Below are 21,588 nucleotides of genomic sequence, written 5' to 3' on the forward strand. Positions count from 1 at the left end.
ACAACCCCTTTTATCAGACTTAAAATTCATTCAGACGTCAACATTTTTAAGATCCAGTTCCCACAGTTAGTCCAAACATGGTAGATAAAAAAATCTGCTGCAGATCTTGCAGCAAATACATGACTTTTAGGTGTTTTTTGCTGCATTGAAAATACGATACATTTTAATGACAGTATGGGCATGCTGTAGATTTGAAAATCCACTGCATGCCCTGATTTCGCACAGATTTTTTTCTGCTACCTATGGATGGGGCTTAGAAAACCCCATCCATATGTATTGTACTGTAAATTGCAGCCATTTCCAATGCGGAATCTGCACCACAAATCCACAGCAAATTTTCCACATCAGAACATACACTTAGAGTGATTAAGAGGTCTGTTTTTCTAATCTTATTTACTTAAACATAGTAATCTCTTCCTTTAAAAAAAAAAAAAATCTGTTGAGCCATATCATTTATGTGTGATAATAATAGACAATTTGACAATATAAAAATAATAATTCAGCAAAAGTTTTAATATTGTATTTATTATTTGGCACACGTGTAAATTTCATAAACGCACTTTTGATTTCCTGATTTTTCAAACTATAAATAACAGGGTTTAGGACCGGAATTAAAATAGCATAAAGAAGAGCAACAAACTTGTCTTGTTTAGGGGTATAACTTGTTGTAGGTCTCATGTACAAACAGATTATTGTCCCATAAAATATGACAACACTTGTCAGATGGGAAGAGCAGGTGGAGAATGCTTTTTGTCGACCTTCTGCAGATTTTATCTTCAAAATGGTGGAAATAATAAATATATATGAAACCAATGTAAGCACGAAGGCAGATGATAAAATGAGTGATCCTTCTAAATAATTAATCAACTCCACCTCAGATGTATCACTGCAGGATATTTTTAACAATGGAATAACATCACAGAAGAAGTGGTCAATAAGGTGGGATGTACAAAAAGACAGTCTAGATATAAGAACAGCATGACCACTGGGGTCCAAAAACCCAATACTCCATGCAATTACTGCAAGGCCAGCAGATTGTCTTATACTCATAATAACAATATAATGCAGAGGGTGACAGATGGCCACATAGCGGTCATATGCCATGGCTGCCAACAAGAGGACATCAGCACAAGCCATAGCTAAAAATAAATACATCTGATATATGCAACCCCAAAATGAGATTGTATTATTCTTAGTGATAAGCATGTGTAGAAGTTTAGGCAAAATACTGGAGGTATAAACAATATCAATGATTGAAAGATTCATCAAGAATATGTACATGGGAGTATGAAGATGGGAATTCAAGCAAATAAGCAAAAAGATGCTAGCATTTCCAAAAATAATGACAAGATAGATGAACAGAAATATAATAAAGCCTGGATATCGGAGCTCGGCGGACTCAGATAAGCCCTCTATTAAGAATTCAGTACCATTAAAGTGGAGAGAAGTATCATTCTGAAACATAATTATTTCTAGGAAACAGAAACATTTTGTACAACTCTTTAATGTATCCTTCTAAAGCTTTTATAGAGAATTTGAATTGCAATTATTTTTAATATCAATGTTAATATATACACACACACACACACACACACACACACACACACACACACACACACACACACAGAGTGGATATAAAATGTCTACACACCCCGTTTAAATTGCCAGGTTTTTGGCATGTTACAAAATCAGTCCAAGGTTAATGATTTCAGAACTTTTTCCACCTTTAATGTGACCCATAATCTGTACAATTATTTTGAAAAACAAACTGAAATAATTTAAATTAAACTAATACTTTGTTGAATTACCCTTTGACTTTATGACAGCATTCAGTCTTTTTGGGTAGAAGTCTATCAGCATGGCACGTTTTGACTTGGCAATTGTTGCCCACTCTTCTTTGCAAAAGTGCTCCAAATTTGTCAGATTGCGAGGGCATCTCCTGTGTACAGCCTTTTTCAGATCACCCCACAGATTTTCAATTTCATTCAGGTCTGTGCTCTGGCTGGTCCATTCCAAAACTTTGATCTTCTTCTGGTGAAGCCATTCTGTTGTTGATTTGGAGGTATGCTTTGGGTCGTTGTCGTGCTGAAAGGTGAAATTCCTCTTCATGTATTGTAACATCACAAAAAGCTGGCATTTTAACATGGGTGTGTAGACTTTTTATATCCACTGTATATCCACTGTATATATATATAACACAGCAGGGACAGAAGACAAGTAAAAGCACCAGGGCTTCAAAGTTGGGGAGATGTTGGTTTATTCACCACCAGGTGGAAAGAATGAGCAACGTTTCGGTTCACACCTGAACCTTTCTCAAGCTCAGGTGTGAGCCGAAACGTTGCTCATTCTTTCCACCTGGTGGTGAATAAGCCAACAACTCCCCAAGTTTGAAGTCCTGGTGCTTTTACTTGTCTTCTGTTCCTGCTGTTTATTCCATTCCAAGGAGTTGACTCATCCTTTCACTGGTAATGTGCACATGGCCTAATGTTCAGCTTGCCCTTGAGTGCGTGTTTTCTCTGTTTTGAACTATATATATATATATATATATATATATATATATATATATATATATATATACATAGTATACTTTTATGTATTAGAGGGGTTGGACATTTAATATCTAAAAAAATGCCCCCAATAAATAAATAAATAAATAAAGTGGACACTTGATCTACTCCTTCATGTAGAAGGGCCTGCACAGAACAAAGCCCTCCGCTGTGTGGATCATATAACCGATTTGTTCTCTTGCATACAGGATCTGTACAAGGCAGCAAACGTTTTATTAGCTTCTGTCTACGCATGTGTCGGACACTGTGGATTCTTGTACAAAACCTGAATATAATGAATCCAAGTCGAAACAGAAGAACGAAGCGGTCACGTGATATACACATGTCACCCCTTCATTCTACTGCTCTGGCTCAGCATTATTTTATGCAGGTAGTTCTACATGGATGCATATGTGCTATACAATATTAATATAATTTTTTTAATGTGAAGTAAAACATATTACAATTGACTAAAATGTATGTCTTTGCCAGAATTATATTATCAATCCGATGTAATACCACTACATACTGTAGTTATATGATGATAACGGTTGGTAAAAAATGACAATGTCAATTAATAATAATGGTACCTTCAGATGAATGCAGTTTGCTGATTTTGCTCCTATTAGATAACATAAAGTAGATTTCCCTTTCCGTGATAGATTTCTTTAGGATAGGTTTCCAGTGCTGTAATGTGAATCATGTTAGTAATGCTAACAGTGATATCAATTTATTATTCTATTTTCCCTTGCTCATGAATTCTGGTTCGCACGCTCTGCAAAAAGGAACATTTCTGCACAAAGGAATATTATTACATGCAGCATATTGTGTGCATAAATTTCTGAGACTGAAAATCAGTTCCATACATGTGAATATGGTAGTTTCTTCAAGCTCCGTTCTGCAAAAAATTGGTCGCATGTGAAATTACCCTAAGGTGTATTCCCATATTTTGAGGTGACAGCATATTAGTTTGAAAAACAATCACTTCATGATTGGTGGGGTTCGGCCCCTGGGACCCGACAGATCTCAAGAATGAAGCGGCAGGAGCCCCTTCAGTAATTTTTCTGCACAGCATGGCTTCTTCCTACCCGCTGTGCAGCAAATTGCAATGCTGCTCCATTCAAGTGACAGGAGCACCGCTGTGCAGGGAAAAACTGTAAAGGAGCGGCAGTGCTTTAGTAATGCTGTGTCCCCTGAATTTCTATAATCTTGAGGGTCTGGACAGCCAGACCCACAACGATCATGAAGCGATAGCACCGCCATTCAATTCCCTAATATTTTATGTGAAGTGCTTGATTGTAATATTTAAAAGTTAATGCAAAAGTAAATATCTCTCCAATATGAATAACAATCGACCAATAAATATGCACATAAAAAGTACAATTTAAGCTATGAGAAAACTTATTAAAAAATAAATTGGAATATTGTAAATCAATAATAAAATTTAGGTTATATTCAACTAAAATTTATTTGTACAATTTTGATAAAATAAATGCTAAAATCTAAACTGAAACACTATGAAATAGTAAAAGACAAGATACGGTACCTTGAGTAGATTTACTTTTAGTCCTGGATGTGCAGAAGACAGCAATGAGTACTAGTAACAGAACAAGCTATAAAATATTATAATACGTATTTTTTTACGTCAATTATTTATTATACACATGTCTAAAGAAGACAAACATTTAAAAGGGTTGTCTCATGAAGATAACTCCTGTCCATATGCCATATTAAGACATATAGATGTCATCTGCTCGGGACCCCCCTCAATGAACCAGAACAAAGAGCCGCTCTGGCGGACTCGAGGCATCCATATAGATGGCATTCATCTGAATGGTCATCATGCAACACTACATTACCTGCGGCAGGAAAAATGTCTTACCATAGTAGGCAGAAATAGGAGACAACCCATTTAAATATACATACTTTTCCTATAGACTTCCTATACTAAAATAAAAATAGAAATACATTTCATTGTAACATTAATATTCATAAAACATGCAATATGCGATATTTGATTTATTTCACATTTGTTCTTTGCTCTATAAGGCTTACCAGTGCTTGTGTCTTGGCTCATACAGCATTTAGATCATTACAAAATTAATTGCAGAGATGGCCCCCTCCACACGCAGGGTGAAGTCTCTTATGTTACAGAACACAGGTTATTTATACTCTATGTACATAGTTTAATCCTCGCTGGAGTTCTATATTTAAAATTCTGCGCAGTTCTTGAAAGTTTCTGGCAGCATGTCAATCTTTTAATTAATTGCCTCTTGTTTTTTTGTCTTGTTTGTAAAAGTAGTATGCTGAAACTTTTACCCTATAACTTGATAAAAATATGTTTCTTAAAGGGAACCTGTCAGCAGTTTTGAGCCCTTCAAAACTGCAGACAGCGCAATATACAGGGGGAAGCGAGTGCATCATAATGATACCTGTGTTGTCCGAGACAAGTTGCATGACCAAGACATCTGCATCTTAGATGTGATTGATAACAGCTGGATCCTATGTGTCAGAGACATGCAGGAACCACTGTCACCAAAGCCGTCACTCCCTCTGACCTGATGGATTCGGGATTCAGCGCAAGATACAGCTTCTATGTATCCAGGATACATAGAAGCTGTATCTCAAAAAGTTCAAACATTTTTTTTAAATAAAAAAACAATGAAAAAGTTGCAGTAAACACTATGATACTGTAACGTCTATCGCCACGGCCCGTCGTTCTGACATAAACCTCGACGGATGTGGCCATGGACATCTTACCTGTGTGCAGCGTTGTCCTCCTGTGAGGCGCCGGTACTCACTTCCGGACATCGAGACTGTCTCCGGAGGGCGCGTGCAAAGTCTGCAATTTAGCCCAGGATGCCGTGGGCTATAAAAAGGGCTCTGCCATCTTGCTCCTTGCCAGAGCGTTGTTTGTTACCCATAGTTTGTCGTGCTAATGGTCTCCCAGTGTCTTCCAGTTTCCCTGTGTACCTTGTTCCTGTATCCGTATCCTGTTTCCATGCTATCCTGTTCTAGTGCCGTGCTGTGCTATTGCTGTGCTGTGCTGCAGTCTACGCTTGTTTTGCTACGCTTCACCTGACATCTCCACGCCGCCTGGTCCTGGACGTGCCTGCCTCGCTACTGTCTACGTTGCCTCAGGTATGCTCACTAAACTATTGAACTCTGTACCTTACCTGTTTGGCCAGCTGCCATCCCACTATGCGGTTCGGCCCAGTGGGTCCACACCCCGCTTCATGACAGTACGCTCTGGCCATGGACTCCGCTAGTCAATTCAAAGGCATGTCACCCTCCCAAGCCATGCAGGCGGACCTGCTCGATCTCCGAGTTAGGCAGGATCAACTCCATGTGGCAGTGGACTCTATGGCGCCGCAGCTAGGGACACTAATGCTTCTCTTCCTGCCTCTATGCAAGCTCGTCAAGCCGATCCTCCTGTTACTCCTCCTGGCAGTTCCGGCCCGGATCCTCGGTTCTCGCTGCCATTGCCCTCTCGGTTCGATGGAGACGCCAGTGCATGTCGGGGGTTTCTGAACCAATGCCACATTCATTTTACCCTGCACTCCCGAGCATTTCCGTCGGACGGAGCCAAGATTGCATTCATCATATCCCTCCTGACTGACAAGGCCCTGGCATGGGCTAATCCTATCAGGGACCGGAAACCCAAGATTTCCATGGGTTCGTGCGAAAATTCCGGACGGTTTTCGAATCTCGTCGTCAGCCACTTCCATCTTCAACCTTCGCCAAGAGGACACCTCCGTGGGCGAATATACGATCCAGTTCCGGACTCTGGCAGGAGAGCTATCCTGGAACAATGAGGCCTTGGTGGCATCCTTTTGGCATGGCCTGTCGTCCGAGATCAAGGACGAACTGGCCGCTCGAGACCTGCCCCCTTCGCCCACTTCTACCGGCTGTTCATTCCCAACATCTCATCTTTGACTGCTCCTATCTCCCCCTCACTAAGAAGGGTATGAATGCCAAAATGTGGACTCTGGAGGCTGAAGCCACATTTGAATCCTTAAAAAAAAGCCTTCACGTCTGCCTCCATTCTGCACCACCCTGATGTATCTCTACAGCTTTCGTTAGAGGTGGACGCTTCCTCGGTTGGTGCTGGTGCAATGCTGTTCCAGAGAGGATGGAAAGGCAAGGCTGTGGTATGTGGTATGTGGCTACTATTCCAAGCTTTTTTCTTCCGCAGAGTGCAACTACTCGATTGGGGATCGGGAGTTACTGGCGATCAAGCTGGCTCTGCAGGAGTGGAGACATCTACTGGAGGGCGCGGTTCATCCTATCCTAATCTTCAAGGATCACAAGAATTTGACCTTCCTGCAGACGGCCCAGCGGTTGAATGCTCGTCAAGCCAAGTGGTCGTTGTTCTTTGCTCGGTTCCGGTTCGAACTCCACTACCAACCCGTCGACAAGAATGTGGGGGCCGACGCCTTGTCTAAATCTTTTGAAACTGAGGACACTATGGAATCCCCACAGAATATTATTGATCCATCCTGCATCTTCTCTGTGAATCCCCTGCAAGTTAGAGACATTCCTCCAGGAAGGACTTTTGTGCGTCTGGCAGACAGAGGAAGAATTCTTCGCTGGGGTCACAGTTCTAAGCTGGCAGGTCACGCAGGTGCTCGTAAGACCCAAGCTCTAATCACCCATCAGTTCTGGTGGCCCACGTTACCCAAAGGCGTTATGGAATTTGTCTCCTCATGCACGGTATTCGTAGCAAATAAAGTTGCTCACTCCAGACCTGCTGGCCTGCCCAAACCACTGCCTGTGCCCGTTACCCCCTGGCAACATGTCGCTATGGATGTTGTCACGGATCTTCCTTCTTCTGCGAGTTGCAGTGTGATCTGGGTGGTGGTGAATCGATTTTCCAAGATGGCTCATTTCATCCCCTTGACCGGCCTGCCGTCTGCTACGCGTTTGGCTGACCTCTTCATCCAACACATCTTCCGTCTGCACGGCTTGCCCCTGCATATTGTCTCGGACAAAGGGGCCCAGTTCACCTCGATGTTTTGGAGAGCACTCTGTGGCCTCCTCGGTCTAAAATTGCACTTCTCTTCGGCCTATCATCCCCAGTCCAATGGGCAAGTCGAGAGAGATAACCAGATCATGGAGAACTATCTATGTCACTTTGTTTCCAGACGATATGATGATTGGGTGCAGTTGCTCCCGTGGGCAGAGTTCTCTTATAATAACCACACCAGTGAGTTGACCACTTCCAGTACATTCTTCAACGTCTACGGTAAACATTCTCGTATACCTCTTCCTGTCTCTACTATGTTCCAGGTTCCTGCAGCCGACTCGACCTTCAGGGACAACAGACCCGATCTTCTATCCTGTTGGCGGTGGACCGCATGAAGAGAAAGGCAGATACAAGAAGACGGGCTCCTCCGCAATTTCTTCCACGGACTAAAGTCTGGTTGTCTTCTAGGAATATCTGGCTGAGGGTGCCATCGTGCAAATTTGTCCCTAGGTTCCTCGGACCCTTCGAAATCCTGCTACAGATCAACCCGGCATCCGGTATCCCATAATCTGCGGCTTCCCCCTACCCTCAAGATTCCTAACTCCTTCCATGTCTCCTTGCTGAAACCCGTGGTCCTGAACCGCTACTCCAGGACTCCTAGTTCCGCAGTGGTTCCCGGCGGCTCATCTGGGACTTTCGAAGTAAAGGAAATTCTGGCCACCAAGAAGGTGGGAGGAAGGATATTTTATTTAGTGGATTGGAGGGGGTTCGGCCCAGAAGAGAGGTCTTGGGAGCCAGAGGAGAACATAGATGCTCCTGTCCTCGTGAGGAAGTTTCTCTCCTGCTCTGGTCCCAAGAAGAGGGGGCGTAAGAGGGGGATACTGTAACGTCTATGGCCACGGCCCGTCGTTCTGACTTAAAGCTCGACTGCCGTGGCCATGGACATCTTACCTGTGTGTAGCGTCGTCCTCATGTGAGGCGCCGGCACTCACTTCCGGAGATCGAGACTGTCTCCGGAGGGCGCGCGCGCTCACGCGTGCATGGTCTTAGAGGGCCAGTGCGCGCATTTTGCAGGAAGTCTGCAATTTAGCCCAGGATGTCCTGGCTATAAAATGGGCTCTGCCCTCTTGCTCCTTGCCAGAGCATTGTTTGTTACCTATAGTTTGTCGTGCTAATGGTCTCCCAGTGTCTTCCAGTTTCTCTGTGTACCTTGTTCCTGTATCCGTATCCTGTTTCCATGCTATCCTGTTCTAGTGCCATGCCGTGCTGTTGCCGTGCTGTGCTACAGTCTACGCTTGTTTTGCTACGCCTCACCTAACGTCTTCCCTTTGCCTGGTCCTGGACGTGCCTGCCTCGCTACTGTCTACATTGCCTCAGGTATCCTCACTGAACTATTGAACTCTGTGCCTTACCTGTTTGGCCAGCTGCCACCCCGCTACACGGGACGGCCCAGTGGGTCCACACCCCGCTTCGTGACAGATACATTGTTTTTTAATAAAAAATAAAAAAAAGTGGTCAAAGGTTTACATAGCCTTTAACCTTAAAGTTTGTCAGCAATGTCCAAGATACCACCCTACACACAACTTTTACTTTCTCCATAACTTTCTCTCTATTAATTAAATTATTTTCATTTAAAGGGGTCATATCATAACAGAAAATCTATTTCTTATTTGAGCCATTACAGTTATCAACTAATTGATGTGGCTACGGCTCCTGCCACCCCCAGCAAACATCTGATTTTCAGAGGGGAAAACACAGCTACCTGTGCTCAGCTGTTTTGTCAGCCCCATAGACTATTTGGCCTTTTTCAGTTGAGCGTATTTCATGTCAGTGTGTGTGTAAATAACTGACACCACACTGACCAATGCAATTCAATAAGGCTATTCACACATCAGTGTGTCCATTGTGTGAAACTAAACCCAATGTCCTATTCCGGTCTGTTTTTTGCAGACCACATCACCTTTTGAAGTCAATGGGTGTGTGATTACAACGAACAGCAAATGGCCGACATCCGTGTGCTGTCTGTGTTTCACGTATGAGTTGCTAAAGAAATGCAGAGAATAAAATAAAACCAGGAAGTGCTTGCAGAGGAGAATCATGGACGAGAAAAATGGATGCCACACGGAAACCACACGGAAACCACACTGATGCAACATGGACAGTCATATGCATGAAAAACTAATTTTTTTTGCGGATGCAAATGAGACATGCACGTGTGAATAAGTTCTTTGAATCGAGCGGCATGGTTCATGCCCACTCCACTCAATTTAAACTCCTCCTAGCCATTGTCATACAGCTGGGGGGAACAGGGGACCGGGGGTCACCCGTTCTAGTGATCGGTGGGAGTCCCTGCGGTCGGACCCCACCGATCTAGCATTTTTAACCATCCAGTGGATATGCGAAAAATGTTGCAAGCTTGAATACCCTTAAAGGGGCAAAGCTTCCCTATGTCAGAGTAGTCTGGTTTTGGGAGAGCTAAAGGTACTCTATTAACGTCCAACCTCGGAGTCTAAATCAGATAATGATGCACCGGAGGAAAGACACAAACACAGAAGAGCTTCAGTATCAAGCATGTGGTATTCTCTGCTGGTTGACGTCTCGTGTTGTTAATTTATACTGAACAAAGCCAATACATAACATACAAACCAATAGAAGACATACATGATTCAGTTCCAGCCCAGTTACAGAGGTAGCTTAACCAATTACATTAAAGGTCACTTATGGTATACGAATATATTACTTGCATGTAGCAGCGGAAGCATATCTATATATGGCATTGGAAGTTCTCCAGGCCCCCTCCATTGGGTTAAAAAGTTCAGTCAAGTTAATGCTGAACTTTTGACCGTCCTGGGACTTCCAATGTCTCATAGATTGTTTCACATAAGAAACAAATATTAACGATTTATACTATGAATTTTCTACCGAATGATATATGGTAAATAACTCATTTAACTGTTACTCTCATAAACCCCTCTTTTGTTTATTAATTTATCATTCAATCATCACAGGCATTGGAGCTTGACAGGGGTACTTCTACACAAGCCAGGTTTTGATTCCCAACCGATGCAGGGAAACTTCACCTACCTACTTCACTCCATTCCCACTGAGGTAGTGTAGCGTCCATGGCCGCGGGCCATCGGGTCCACTCACCTCCTGACGCCCGCAGCCATGGATCTCTGAGCGCTGGTTCCCATCTCCTTCCCAGGAGACGCCAGCGCTCACTTCCGCTCCGGTCCGCTGTGTCCGTGCCCGCCCTTAAAGGGCCAGCGTGCACATATGTAGAAAATCATCATCAACACACATGATTTCCTGGACTATAAAAAGGCCCCAGCCCGTCTGATCCTTGCCTGAGCGTTGTTAGTAATTCCCAAGTCTGTCTTGCAAATGGTCCCTTAGTGTTTACGGTTCCAGTTGTTACCTGTGCCCTGTTACTTGTTCCTGTATCCCATGCTGTGTTCAGGTTCCTGTGCCTACTAGTTGGAGTCGTGTAAATTGCACCTGTGTCACCTGCCACATCCAGAAGCAATCACCAGGTCTGGCGCAACCTGCGGCATCTGTGTCTTCCGCCACGACCTGTGTCATCTGCCACATCCAGAGGGATTCGTCACATCTGGCGCAACCTGCGGCATCTGTGTCATCCGCCACTTCCTGTGTCAGCTCAAATTGGCTCTGGAGGAGTGGAGATATCTGCTGAAAGGCGCAACTTACCCCATCCTGATCTACACCGACCACAAGAATCTCACCTACCTTCAGTCCGCTCAACGATTAAATCCCCGTCAAGCCAGGTGGTCACTGTTCTTCACCCGTTTCCAATTTGTGCTCCACTACCGTCCCGCTGACAAGAATGTGAGGGCCGATGCCCTGTCCATGTCATTTGAGACGGATGACACGGTGGAGTCTCTTCAAACTATGATAGACCCGGCCTCTATTATCACTGCCGATCCTTTGCAGGTTAGAGACATCCCTCCGGGGAGGACTTTTGTTCGATTAGCAGACAGGAGAAGAATTCTCCAATGGGGACACAGTTCTAAACTGGTTGGGCACCCTGGTGTTTGTGAAACCCGAGACCTGATTGCTCGTCACTTCTGGTGGCCCACGCTGCCCAAGGATATTGTGGACTCTGTCTCATCATGCACGGTGTGTGCTTCTAACAAGGTTACTCACTCTAAGACTGCCGGCCTGCTTCAACCTCTGCCTGTACCCAATGTCCCTGGCAGCACATTGTGATGAACTTTGTCACTGACCTTCCTCCCTCAGCAGGATGCAACACTGTCTGGGTGGTGGTGGACCAGTTCTCGAAGATGACACATTTTATTCCACTGACCAGCCTACCTTCTGCTCCCTGACTGGCGAGTCTCTTCATTCAGCACATCTTCCGCTTGCATGGCTTGCCCCTTCACGTTGTGTCCGATCGGGGGTTCAGTTTACCTCGAAGTTCTTGAGGGCTCTCTGTAAACTCCTGGATTTGAGATAGGACTTTTCCTCAGCCTATCACCCCCAGTCCAATGGGCAAGTTGAGATGATCAACCAGATCATGGAGAATTATCTCTGACACTTCATCTCCTTACAGCATGATAACTGGGCACAGCTTCTTCCATGGGCCGAGTTTTCGTACAACAACCACACAAACGAGTCCACCACTTCCACTCCGTTTTACATTGTATACGGTCAACATCCTAGAGTCCCTCTTCCAGTGTCTACTACTTCTCAGGTACCCGCTGCTGACTCTGCATTTGGAGACTTCCTGCAGATCTGGCAATAGACACGGTCCTCTATTTTGCTGGCTGTCAATCGCATGAAGTGAAAAGCAGATACAAGAAGAAGAGAGCCGCCGCAGTGTCTTCCAGGTACCAAGGTCTGGCTGTCCTCACGGAACATTCGTTTGAAGATGCCTTAATACAAGTTTGCTCCCAGGTTCCTCGGTCCTTTTGAGATTCTGCAACAGATTAACCCTGTCTCCTATAAGCTGCGGCTGCCTCCTACCCTCAGAATCCCCAACTCCTTTCATGTGTCCCTCCTGAAACCAGTGGTCCTGAACCACTACAGCGAGACTGCCAGTTCCACAGTTGATCCCAGGGGTTCTTCTGATGTGTTCGAGGTGAGGGAGATCCTTGACTGCAAGAGGGTAGGAGGAAGGACTTTCTATTTTGGTGGACCGGAGAGGGCTTGGTTCTGAGGAGAGGTCCTGGGAGCCAGAGGGGAACCTCGTTGCTCCTGCTCTCGTTAAGAAGTTCCTTTCTCACTCTAGTCCCAAGAAGAGGGGGCGTAAGAGGGGGGATACTTTAGTGTACAAGGCTGCGGGCCGTCGGGTCCACTCACCTCCTGACGCCCGCAGCCATGGATCTGTGAGCGCTGGTTCCCATCTCCTTCCCAAGAGAAGCCAGCACTCACTTCCGCTCCGGTCCGCTGTGTCCCGTAGGGTCCACGCGCACGCTCGTGCCCGCTCTTAAAGGGCCAGCGTGCGCACATGTAGAAAATCATCATCATCATCAACACACATGATTTCCTGGAGTATAAGAAGGCCCCAGCCCGTCTGATCATGGCCTGAGCGTTGTTAGTAATTCCCAAGCCTGTCTTGAAAATGGTCCCTTAGTGTTTCCCGTTCCAGTTGTTACCCGTGCCCTGTTACCTGTTCCTGTATCCAGTGATGTGTTCTTGTTCCTGTGCCTACTAGTTGGAGTCGTGTCTACTGCACCTGTGTCATCTGCCACGGCCAGAGAGATTCGCCACATCTGGCGCAACCTGTGGCATCTGTGTCATCCGCCACGTCCTGTGTCATCTGCCACGTCCAGAGGGATTCACCACGTCTGGCGCAACCTGCGGCATCTGTGTCATCCGTCACGTCCTGTGTAATCTGCCATGACCTGAGGGATTCTCCAGGCCTAGTGCAACCTGTGGCACCTGCTGTCATCCGCCACGTCTGGCATTACCTGCTGCACCCATCTCCATCAGTGCCAGAGCTGCGGCCATTGTCTGGACTATCCAGGTACCCTTGTGCGGGACTTTGTATTGCTGGGGTTCCCTGTTGTTTGGCCAGCTGCCTTCCCGCTAGGGCTGTGCGGCCTAGTGGGTCCACAAACCCACAAACCGTGACGGGTAGCACCTGCCTGATCTGCAGGTTCAATCTCTTTGTATTGTATCATATTTAGTAGCCATTTGTCCCATCCGTATGGACTCCATTGAAGTTCTGTCCTGGTGACAGGCCTGTGGGTGACTATTTTCATAACATTTGATACACAAGAAGATAATTTACTTATTGCCCACGTAGCTAACTTAAAAGCAAGATATAGCAGCAATAAGACTATAAGCAGTTAGGCGGCAACATGTAGTAATCCAGAGATCCATCCACCTATCGCACTAAACCAGTTAGAGGAGTTCATAAATGAGAAAGTGTCCCCCCACATTAAATCCTCTTTTTCTTAGTGTACCTCGAGCCATTTCCTTCTCATTTTGTCTACTATTTGGATCTCTGCTCTTACCGGCCTTTTGAGTCTATATAGTGGCAGCATTTGGGACCTATTATCTGGCACATTCCTCCTTGTGCAGCAGTGAGGTAGTCTACAACTATTATATGCTGGCTGGGTACTAGGATCAACTGTACAATATATATTCAAAGCATCAAACATACATTCCGTTATATTACCAAACAATTCAGCAAGTTTTTCTATATTGTGCGCATTCTTAACTGCTAAAGCCAAGAGTGTTAAAGAAAAATCATGCACTTACTGGCCCAAACAGTAGCTAATTTTAAATTTACAACTGGAAGTATCTCTTACCTGAAGTGCCATCACATTGACCCTTTTCCAATATTCTGAGGTCTCTTGCCTACAGCCCATCATACTTGGGTTTAATCTTTTAGTAATATTGGCCATCCACCAATGGTCAAAAACATGCCTCACTATTGGAAGAGGGACACTAACATTTGTCCACTTATTGTAGTAATACAATGTCAGGTTCCAACAATCGGGCACAAAGAGTTCCTCTTCTGTTAGGGGAACAGCTAAATAGGGCATATCTTTGACTGCTATAGGTGAATGTGTGCAATTACAACAGTCAGTCAAGTTAGACATTTTTACTATAGCCTGATGATATTTAAGCGCTTCATGATTGCCATACGGCTATATACATTCCAACTGCCGATGCCCCGTGGAGTTGTCACGTATATAGATGTTGACAGCCTGGAACGGGTTTAATGAGTGCAGTGCTGCTTCCGTGTGAGAAGCGCTGCACTATCATGTCGGCTGGAGCTTTGAGAGCCCCGGAATACACCCCCCACTGTAGATAATGCCTTCCACAACCCCCTGTAGGTAGCACAAAACCTTCTGTAGATAGCGCCACCTAAGCTCCCTCCAGCATCGGAATCTCCGGCCAGCGCTCTGGCCAAGGATTCTCCTCCTAGTGGGAGTCCCATTATCTTTCCATTCCCGCTGTATATAGTACCACCCCCCTGCAGATAGAAACACCCCGCTATAGAGAGCATCGCACCCCCACTATAGATAGCGCCACCTGAACTCCCTCTAGGAGCGGAATCCCCATTGTCAGAATGCACTTGTTGGGGACTCCGCTTCCAGAAAGAGCCCCTGATGTCACTGTCCATTTCGACAGTGATGTTAGTGACTCTTTCTAGGAGCGGTATCAACAGCCGACACTCTGTCCCGGGATTCCGTTACTTGAGAAGCCCCTGGTTTCACTATCCATATATGGACAGTGACATCAGGGGCTACTCCTGGAGCAGAGTCCCCGCTCTGGTAGAGGATTCCGCTTTTAGAGTTAACCGGTGACGTAACAGTCCATATATACAGAGATATCAGGGGCTCCCTGTAGGAGTGAAATCCCTAGCCAGAGGGTTTCCACTCCTACAGGGAGCTACAGTGGTGCTTTTTACAGGAAGGGGTGCCATTTACGTGGGGTGGCGCTATCTGCAGGGCGGATGTTGCTAAATACAGGGGGATGTTGCTATCTACAGGGGGGTTGGCGCTATGTACAGTGGGTGGCACCATTTGCAGGGGGTGGCACTATATACAGGGGGTGTGGGGCTATCTACAGGTGGGGGCTATATACAGGGGGTGTGGGCTTATTTACATGGGCACTGTGGCATTATATTGGCACTACCTATAGAGGACATTGTGGTGCTATCTACATTGGCACTGTGTGTGGCACTATCTACAGGCAGACTGTGGCACTATGTGGGCACTGTGGCACTATTTACAGTGGGCACTATCTTTGTGGGCACTGGCACTATCTATGGGGCAATGTGGCACTATCTACAGTGGTACTGCGTCACTATCTACATGAGAACTGTGGTGTTTTAAGGGGGTTGGGACAAAAAAAAACTAATGATTAAAATTCATCCAATTTTTATTGTCCATGAAAGACGGATGGCAAATGGCGGTTAAGAATGATCAGATGGCCGGGAAATGGATTAAAATTTTGAGACACATTGATGCAAAACAGCCATGAAAGACCGACAGTTGATCCGTTGTTGACTGCCATTTTTTCACTGTCGTGAGTATATAGCCCTCTTAACTCTCCCCTCACAGCGATTCAGGGTGACGGAGAGAGAAGAACACTAATTCTTACAGAGCTGAACAGTGTATGTATATATATATATATATATATATATATATATATATATATATATATACACATAGTTATATAATATAGATAAATATATATAAAAAATTACAAAAAAGTTTTTTTTTCCACATTTTTAGTGATTTGTTGCTCATTAATTAAACTATTCTAGAAAATGAAAGCCTTATAAGTCTTGTAAAAATAGTTGTGATATTCAAAGCGGTTGCAAAGATATGATCGTTTAAAGAAGTGCATATCAAAAATTTAACATTTGACCTTGGCTTGAGACTTTTCCCCACGTGTCTTTTGAGGACCACCCAATCTCCAGGCTGTATCGTGTGCGTGCCGTCTGTGGAGATAGGGTCTAGAATGGAAGAAAACACCAGTTTATGCAATAGTTGCAGATGCTTCTGCAGGGCCCTGACGTACTGGGTAAGGTCCCCATGCATTGCCTGCAACTGTTGAGGAAAGTAAGCCTGTCTTGGGGACACTTCCGAACAATATCTCATAGGGGCTAAGGTTTAGTTTTCAATTAGGCGTTACCCAGACCGAGTACAAGGCAAGGGGTAGACACTCAGTCCAGGGCTGTCCTGTTTCTTGCATTGCCTTTTGTACTCTTAGTTTCAGGGTACCATTCATTCTTTCCACCCGATCACTGCTCTGGGGTGGTAGGGAGTGTGGAAAGCCTGTTTTATCCCAAATGATCCCATGACTTTCTTAATAATTTCTCCAGTAAAATGGGTTCCCCTGTCACTTTCTATAGTCTCAGGGACCCCATATCTACACACAACTTCACTGAGAAATTTCTTTGCCGTGTCCGTGCAGTGGGGAAGATGCTAGCCAAGCTTCAGGCCACCCTGAGAACAGTTCTATTCATATGAGCACATATTCATACACAGCCACCTTGGAAAGTTGTATGCAGTCGATCTGAAATCGCTGAAACTGATAATCTGGCTGTGGTGCATTTTTCATAGGTACCTTTGCTGTTTTTCCTGTTATGCTGTGCGCATATTGAGCAGGCTGCTACAAACCTAGTGGCAGCATTCAGGGGCGTAACTAGGAAAGACTGGGCCCCATAGCAAACTTTTGACTGGGGCCCCCCCTCCCCTGGGTGTCACACAACCCCCCCACCCCCTTGTAGATAGTGCCTTTTTTACAACACCCCCCTTTTGATAACGCCATACAGCCCCCCTGTAGATAATGCCATACAGCCCCCTATGTAGATATCTACAGTGGGGTCTGTATAGTGCTATCTACAGAGGGGCTGTATGGCGTTATCTATGGGGGGGCTGTATGGCGTTATCTACAGGGGGGGCTGTATGGCGTTATCTATGGGGGGGCTGTATGGCGTTATCTACGGGGGGACTGTATGGCGTTCCCTACAGGGGGGTGTATGGCGTTCCCTACAGGGGGGGTGTATGGCGTTCCCTACAGGGGGGGACTGTATGGTGTTCCCTACAGGGGGGGACTGTATGGCGTTCCCTACAGGGGGGGATGTATGGCGTTCCCTACAGGGGGGGACTGTATGGCGCTATCTACAGGGGGGCTGTATGGCACTATCTACAGGGGGGCTGTATGGCGCTATCTACAGGGGGGCTGTATGGCGCTATCTACAGGGGGCTGTATGGCGCTATCTACAGGGGGACTGTATGGCGCTATCTACAGAGGGGGCTGTATGGCGTTATCTATGGGGGGGACTGTATGGCGTTATCTACGGGGGACTGTATGGCGTTCCCTACAGAGGGGGCTGTCTGGCGTTATCTACAGGGGGGACTGTACGGCGTTACCTACAGGGAGTCTGTATGGCATTCCCTACAGGGGGGGTCTGTAGGGAACACCATACAGCCCCCCCCCTGTAGGGAACGCCATACAGCCCCCCCTTGTAGGGAACGCCATACAACGCCCCCTGTAGGGAACGCCATACAGCCCCCCCCTGTAGGGAACGCCATACAGTGTCCCCCCCTGTAGGGAACGCCATACAGCATCTCCCCTGTAGGGAATGCCATACAGCGCCGTCCCCCCTGTTGGGAATGCCATACAGCGTCCCCCCTGTAGGGAATGCCATACAGCGTCGTCCCCCCTGTAGGGAACGCCATACAGCCCCCCCCCCGTAGGGAACGCCATACAGCATCCCCCCTGTAGGGAATGCCATACAGCGTCCCCCCTGTAGGGAATGCCATTCAGCGTCATCCCCCCTGCAGGGAACGCCATACAGCGCCCCCCCTGTAGGGAATGCCATACAGCGTCGTCCCCCCTGTAGGGAACGCCATACAGCGTCCCCCTCTGTAGGGAACGCCATACAGCGTCCACCCCTGTAGGGAACGCCATACAGCGTCGATCCCCCTGTAGGGAACGCCATACAGCGTCGTGCCCCTGTAGGGAACGCCATACAGCCCCCCCCCCTGTAGGGAACGCCATACAGCGTCCCCCCTCCCAAAAAAATGTGACCTACAGTGTGTCCTAATAAAAGACATGTATCCCCTATCCACAGGATAGGGGATACATGTGTGATCGCTGGCAGCGATAGGGAGAACGGGGGACTGAAAGTCCCCCAAGTTCTCCATGACTAACCTCTGACTTCCGGCGTCTGTGTCGGCAACTCAATAAAAATGAAAGAAGCGCTGGTCACGCATGCGCACAAGCGGGATCGGCGCTCCATTCATTTCTCCGGAGCTGCCGACACAGACTCCGGAAGTCAGAGGTTTGTGATGGAGAACTTGGGGGAATTTCAGTCCCCCGTTCTCCTTATCGCTGCCAGCGATCACACATGTATCCCCTATCCTGTGGATAGGGGATACATGTCTATTGTTTAATGGCAGAGCGGGGAGATACCTCCCTGCTCTGCCGTACTGTTCAGTGGTGTCCCGCTGTAGTAGCCATAGCAGCTGCTAGGTGAGGCTGCGGCCATGGTGGGGGCCCGTGCCGGCGGGCGACACGGGCCCCCTCATGCCGCGGGCCCCATAGCAGCTGCTACGGCGGTAGTTACGCCACTGGCAGCATTATTGAATCCCGGGGCAAGGCAATTTGCTGATACCTGCCTGCACATACTTTCTTTGGAGAGGTGCATACACCCATGCGTCAGATGTGTCATCATTGGTTATAGAGGAAGACATAACTTAGTCCCTACACCCCAGTTGTCATCCTCTTTCTGGGTAGCCCGTTTCTCTTGCCATTGGCGCGTCTCCACCTTATCTACTTTTGCCTGGAGGCCCTTCAACACTTGGAGGTCCACTCTCCGGCAGGTGGGTGAACGTGCTAACCCCTCCTCCACCATCCAGGGGCAGTATTCCAACTGTTTGGCAGCCTCTTCAGTTCTTCTATTGCCCACTGCCTTGGGCGTGGTCTCCTTGGTGTGGGATTGCACCTTTATTACGACTACTTGCCAAGTTTGTAACAGGGCCTGTAATACTTTGGCTACTGCTCTCGCATTCTTAATTGGCTTACCCGATGATCCAACAAAGTTCCTACTACGCTAGATGGGCCCATAAACGTGGGGGATGCCTAAAGCGTACCTAAAGTCAGCGTAAATGTTGGCCGTCTTAACTTTTGCCACGTAACAAGCCTCAGCGAGTGCGTCTAGCTCTGCTTCTTGGGCAGAACAAGAAGGTGGGAGTGGTCTTTGGATGATTACCTCGTGCATCGTGATTACCGCGTATTCTGTCTTGTAGGTGCCTTCATGGTGGAATCTGGAACCATCTACAAAAAGATCAAAATCTGGGTTACTTATTGATGTCTCATACACATTTTGTAGACCTACTAGCTCTGAGTTCATTAATTCAACACAATTGTGCGGTTTCTCGCTGAGATGTAACTAATCAGTCTCTGCACTACTCCCCTCTTTTGGACCCTGCGGAAGTAATGTAGCAGGGTGTAAAACTTAACATCTCTGTATAGTCAGGTTGGGTGGGGTGTGCAAGGTAACTCATACATGGTGAGGTGGGCTGCAGACTGGTGTTTGGTCTGTATATAAGTTTTCAAGACCCTGCGTCTCACTCTTTATTAATTTTACTAAGCAATCATGGGAAGGGTCAGAATCTTGAATATCTGTATTTTCCTTCACTTACACCCATACTTTTGGACCCAGCTGAAGCAATGTAGCTGGGTTCAAGACACGACAACGTTTGACAATAACGTGAAAATGCAAGGAGTGAGACTTCATCCTTTTTGAGTCTAGCCTAGCACCCACTACTGGTGAAGACACCTCATCCCTAGCACTATATTTCCAGCAGTCCACAATTGTAGTCCATCTTTTATACACGCAAATACTTGGTCTGAGCTTGTTTAGTATTTAACTATCAGCATGTGGGACCATGATGATAAGATCATGTTTAAGACAATATCAGGGGCTTTATCCTTCAGACACAAGAGAGAGCACCTCTCAGTATAGTGTGTTACTGAGGACGGTACTTATAACAGCAGTGTGTGTAGCTAAGACACAATTGTGTCTTCCAAGGACACTTCACATTCCTTCTAACACTCCCAAATACTCTAATCAGCTGGCTCTTGCCTCTCAACACCCCCTCCTCTTAGACCATTTCTTGTGGAACTATGAGTCTCAGCAAGACAAAATGCTAAAAGAAACTAAGACTCCACTGTATTTATAATTCTAAAACCTGACTTTACACAGCTGACTTAGTTGTCATTTTTCTTTTTGTTGTTTTGTTTTTAGACTTATAGATCAAGTGCTGTAAAATGCCAGCCCATTCAGACAACATTGTACTCAAATAACTAACAATAAGGTCCCTGTATACACAAAATGTTCCCTATCTGGATATAGAGAAACATCTTACATCAAACAGTACATCAGGTTTAGGAGTAGGAGAGCATGCAGTATAGATCTAAAATCAATATTTTACTGCGGCCACTTGGTCTCCCAGTCCATCAGCCATCCAATCCCTACTCAATTTGTAAGCTTTGCTATCCTTTATCTTTGTTTTCTTTCTTTTTTCCCCTAGTATTGGGAAGAGATTTCCAACATTTGTCAGTCCATTCTCATTTGCACCACTCTGCTCCTCAGACTATTCCTCTGACATACACACTGTATACATGTCTACATCATACTTCTCCTTATAATCCACGTTACTCACTGCAATGTTCCTAGCTGTATTACATCATCACTAGTACAGTCACCCTTCCAGCATTCTGTTCTATAAAAGTTTTCCATCTTAACCTATCTAAACAACCTCCCTTTGGGATTCCTGCTCGTCTTAACATTATGTCACAGCTTTCTACCGCCTCCTTTCCTTCTCTACTGGCAACTATATCAACCGCTAGATAACCACCGTTGCCCGGACAGTTTTTACTTGAAGAACCAGCCATTGTAGTTCTTCTATTCTACCAGTCCCTAGAACTTGGAATCAATGTCACTTTCTAGACGGTCCTTTTCATAGTCTTGCATAGTCTCTTTAAAAAAACAAGGCGGGAGGTTATCATTTTCTTTGACCTCTAAAAATCCTTATCGTCAAACACAGTATAAACATAAAGAAACAACCTCCAAACAAG

General features: G+C 45.9%; 1 protein-coding gene across 1 annotated transcript; it reads right to left on the bottom strand.

Annotated features, from left to right (window-relative positions):
* Positions 1-453: 453 nt before the first annotated feature.
* LOC142662945 (olfactory receptor 5AR1-like) lies at positions 454-1,464 on the bottom strand. Its single transcript, XM_075841239.1, has one exon. It carries the CDS (start codon positions 1,462-1,464, stop codon positions 454-456), a length of 1,011 nt encoding a protein of 336 aa, XP_075697354.1.
* Positions 1,465-21,588: the final 20,124 nt, after the last annotated feature.

The sequence above is a fragment of the Rhinoderma darwinii genome, chromosome 11 (genome assembly GCF_050947455.1).
Source record: "Rhinoderma darwinii isolate aRhiDar2 chromosome 11, aRhiDar2.hap1, whole genome shotgun sequence".
Lineage (NCBI taxonomy): Eukaryota > Metazoa > Chordata > Amphibia > Anura > Rhinodermatidae > Rhinoderma > Rhinoderma darwinii.

Bases quoted from the DNA above. Each gene is read 5' to 3' on its own strand.
- LOC142662945 (XM_075841239.1), bottom strand. From the start codon at position 1,464: ATGTTTCAGAATGATACTTCTCTCCACTTTAATGGTACTGAATTCTTA.